The 3,220-nt window shown below is 35.8% G+C and overlaps 1 protein-coding gene across 1 annotated transcript; it reads left to right on the top strand.

Moving 5' to 3' along the window:
* The first annotated feature begins 2,068 nt into the window (after positions 1–2,068).
* On the top strand, positions 2,069–2,998 carry LOC123393808 (vomeronasal type-1 receptor 1-like). Its single transcript, XM_045086937.1, has one exon. The coding sequence runs from the start codon at positions 2,069–2,071 to the stop codon at positions 2,996–2,998; it is 930 nt and encodes a 309-aa protein (XP_044942872.1).
* The last annotated feature ends 222 nt before the right edge of the window (positions 2,999–3,220 follow it).

Here is a 3,220-nt window from a genome sequence, read left to right as displayed (position 1 = left end):
CAATTTCCCACCCTTCATTTTCCTTTTCCTTTGCTAATGTCCTTCATACTATTCCTTATGTTCCACAAGTAAGTGAAACCATATGATAATTGACATTCTATGCTTGACTTTCTTCACTCAGCATTATCTCCTCAAGTCCCGTGCATGCTGATGCAAAAGTGGGGTATTCGTCCTTCTGATGATGAGTAATATTCCATTGTGTATAAAGGCCACACCTTCTTTATCCATTCGTCTGTTGAAAGGAATCTTGCCTCTTTCCACCTTTTGGCTATTGTGGATATTGCTGCTATGAACACTGAGGTGCATATGTCCCTTCTTTTCACTACATTTGTATCTTTGGGATAAATATCCAGTAGTGCAATTGCCTGGTCATAGAGTAGCTGTATTTTTAAATTTTTGAGGAACCTCCATGCTGTTTTCCAAAGTGGCTGCACCAACTTGCATTCCCACCAACAGTGTAAGAGGGTTCCCCTTTCTCCACATCCTCTCCAACACTTATTGTTCCCTGTTCTGTTAATTTTTGCCATTCTCACAGGTGTAAGGTGATATCTCAGTGTGGTTTTGATTTGAATTTCCCTGATGGCTAATGATGAAGAATACTTTTTCATATATCTGTTAGCCATTTGTATGACTTCTTTGGAGAAGTGTCTGTTCATGTCTTCTGTTCATTTTTTGACTAGATTATTTGTTTTTTTGGGTGTTGAGTTTGAGAAGTTTTTTATAGATCTTGGATATCAGCCCTTTGTCTGTAATGTCATTTGTGAATATCTTCTGCCATTCTATGGGTTGCCTTTTTGTTTTGTTGACTGTTTCTTTTGCTGCTTTTGCTGTGCAGAAGCTCTTTATCATGATGATGTCTCAGAAGTTCTTCTTTTTACTCTTTCTTTTTTTAAAAAAACTTATTTCTTTTCAGTGTTCCAGAATTCATTGTTTATGCACCACACCCAGAAGTTCTTTTTGCTTTTGTTTCCTTTGCCTCTAGGGATGTGTCTTGAAAGAAGTTGCTGAGGCTGATGTTGAAGAGGTTACTGCCTATGTTCTCCTCTAGGGTTTTGATGGATTCCTCTCTTGCACTGAGGTCTTTCATCCATTTAGAGTTTATCTTTGTGTATGTTGTAAGAAAATGGCCAAGTTTTATTCTTTTGCATGTGACTGTCCAGTTTTCCCAGCACCACTTATTGAAGAATATGTCTTTTTTCCATTGAATATTTTTTCCTGCTTTGTCAAAGATGAGCTGACCATAAAGTTGAGGGTCAGATCTTGGTTCTCTATTCTGTTCCATTGATCTATGTGTCCTTTTTTTCTGTCAATACCATGCTGTCTTGATGATCACAGCTTTGTAATATACCTTGAAGCCAGGCAATGTGATGTTCTCAGTTTTATTTTTTATTTTTCAACATGCGCCTAGCGATTTGGGGTTATTTTCTGGTTCCACAGAAATCAGTTGCATTTCTACACACTAATAATGTAACTGAAGAAAGAGAGATTAAGGAATCAAATCCATTTACAATGGTACCAAAACCCATAAGATATCTAGGAATAAACCTAAACAAAGGGGTAAAGGACCTATAGTCTAGAATCCACATAGAATCCACTTATCAAAGAAATTGAGAAAGGTACAAGGAGATGGAAAAATAATCCATGTTCATGAATTGGAAGAATAAACATTGTTAAAATGTCTATGGTTCTCAGAGAAATCTACAATTTCAGTGCCATTTCTATCAAAATACCATTGGTCTTTTTCTTATAGCTGGAACAAACAATCCTAAAATTTGTATGGAACCCCTGGCTTCATTTTAAACAAAGTTTACTTTTATTAATTTTTCACAGAACATGTGATATTCTTCATAGACACTGCATTCTCTTCCTTAACAGTTCTCTTCTTTAAGAATCTCGATGATCCATTGGTCTGGTATAGCTGTATATTTGCTGATTCTGCAGGAAAACTCCCTGAAACTTGATAACTTACTCTTCAGTCTCAATCACCTTTAATATTTACATTCATAATCAAATTATTTGTCTATAGGATGTACTGAACTTGGTTCGAAGATCTAAGCAAGACTGAGAGATGATTTCCAGTGACATAATTTTTGGGATCTTCTTTATCTTTCAAACTTGTATTGGTTTCATGGGGAATTCTTTGTTATTTACATTATATATGTACATCTTCTTAATTCTTCCTCATAAGAAGAAGCCTTTAGATATGATTCTGGCCCACTTAACTTTGGCTAATGCCCTGACACTCATATTCAGAGGGATTCCAATTATAATGTCATCCTTTGGAATTAGGCTGGAGATGGGCAATGCTGGATGCAAAATAGTGCTTTATATTCAGAGAGTTACCCGGAGTATTTCTCTGTGCACCACCGCTCTTCAGAGTATGTTTCAGGCAGTGACTATCACTCCAAGTAATCATAAATGGGCCTGGCTCAAGCACAGAATCTTTATATTCATTCAACCTTCCTTACTTTTCTTCTGGATGATCAACATGGCCATCTATTCTGTGGTCATTTTACAAACTGAGGCCAACACGAATGCTACTGTTGATGGACTTGGGTATTATAGTCCTTATTGCAAATACAATGCATATGGTCTCCATATAGCACCAGTATTTCTAAGTACAATATTCATTAGAGATTCTTTTTTTCTCTCTCTGATGACATGTAATAGTATCTACATGGTGAATATCCTTTACAGACACCACAAAACAGCTCAGAATGTTCGCAATACCATCCAGTCTTCATCACCCTCTCCTGAAAACAAAGCTACCCATGTTATTCTCATACTGGTGAGCTGCTTTGTTTTCTTTTACTGGACCAACACCTTTCTTACTATTTATGCATTTTATACAAGTAAGAAAAAGCAGCAACTGGAGAAATTTAGCAACTTTTTTTCATCATCTTACCCAACCATCTGTTCTTTATTTCTAGTTAAAAATGAAAATAGAATTTATACCAGAAATTTCATGCAAGCAAGAATCAGAATTTCCTCTTCTTGAAGAAAGTTAATTGATCATAGGAACACTCCTTAGCATTCTGCTACATCACAGTACTCATTTGTATGAATGCAGAGGAGTAGGCTTATCAGTGACATGAGTTATATTTATGGACCCCATTGAACTGAGTTACCAATCCAAAGAAATAATTTATTGTGAATTTATGAAACATTATAGACATTAACCATAAGGTTCACATTATGAAGCCATGTTTATAACTTTTAA

Source organism: Mustela putorius, unplaced genomic scaffold, assembly GCF_011764305.1.
Source record: "Mustela putorius furo isolate JIRA1106 unplaced genomic scaffold, ASM1176430v1.1 tig00001009_pilon_pilon_pilon, whole genome shotgun sequence".
Classification (NCBI taxonomy): Eukaryota; Metazoa; Chordata; class Mammalia; order Carnivora; family Mustelidae; genus Mustela; species Mustela putorius.
This window is presented reverse-complemented; position numbering and strand designations above follow the sequence as displayed.

Excerpts from the sequence above, each read along its gene's own strand:
- LOC123393808 (XM_045086937.1), top strand. The coding sequence starts at position 2,069 with ATGATTTCCAGTGACATAATTTTTGGGATCTTCTTTATCTTTCAAACT.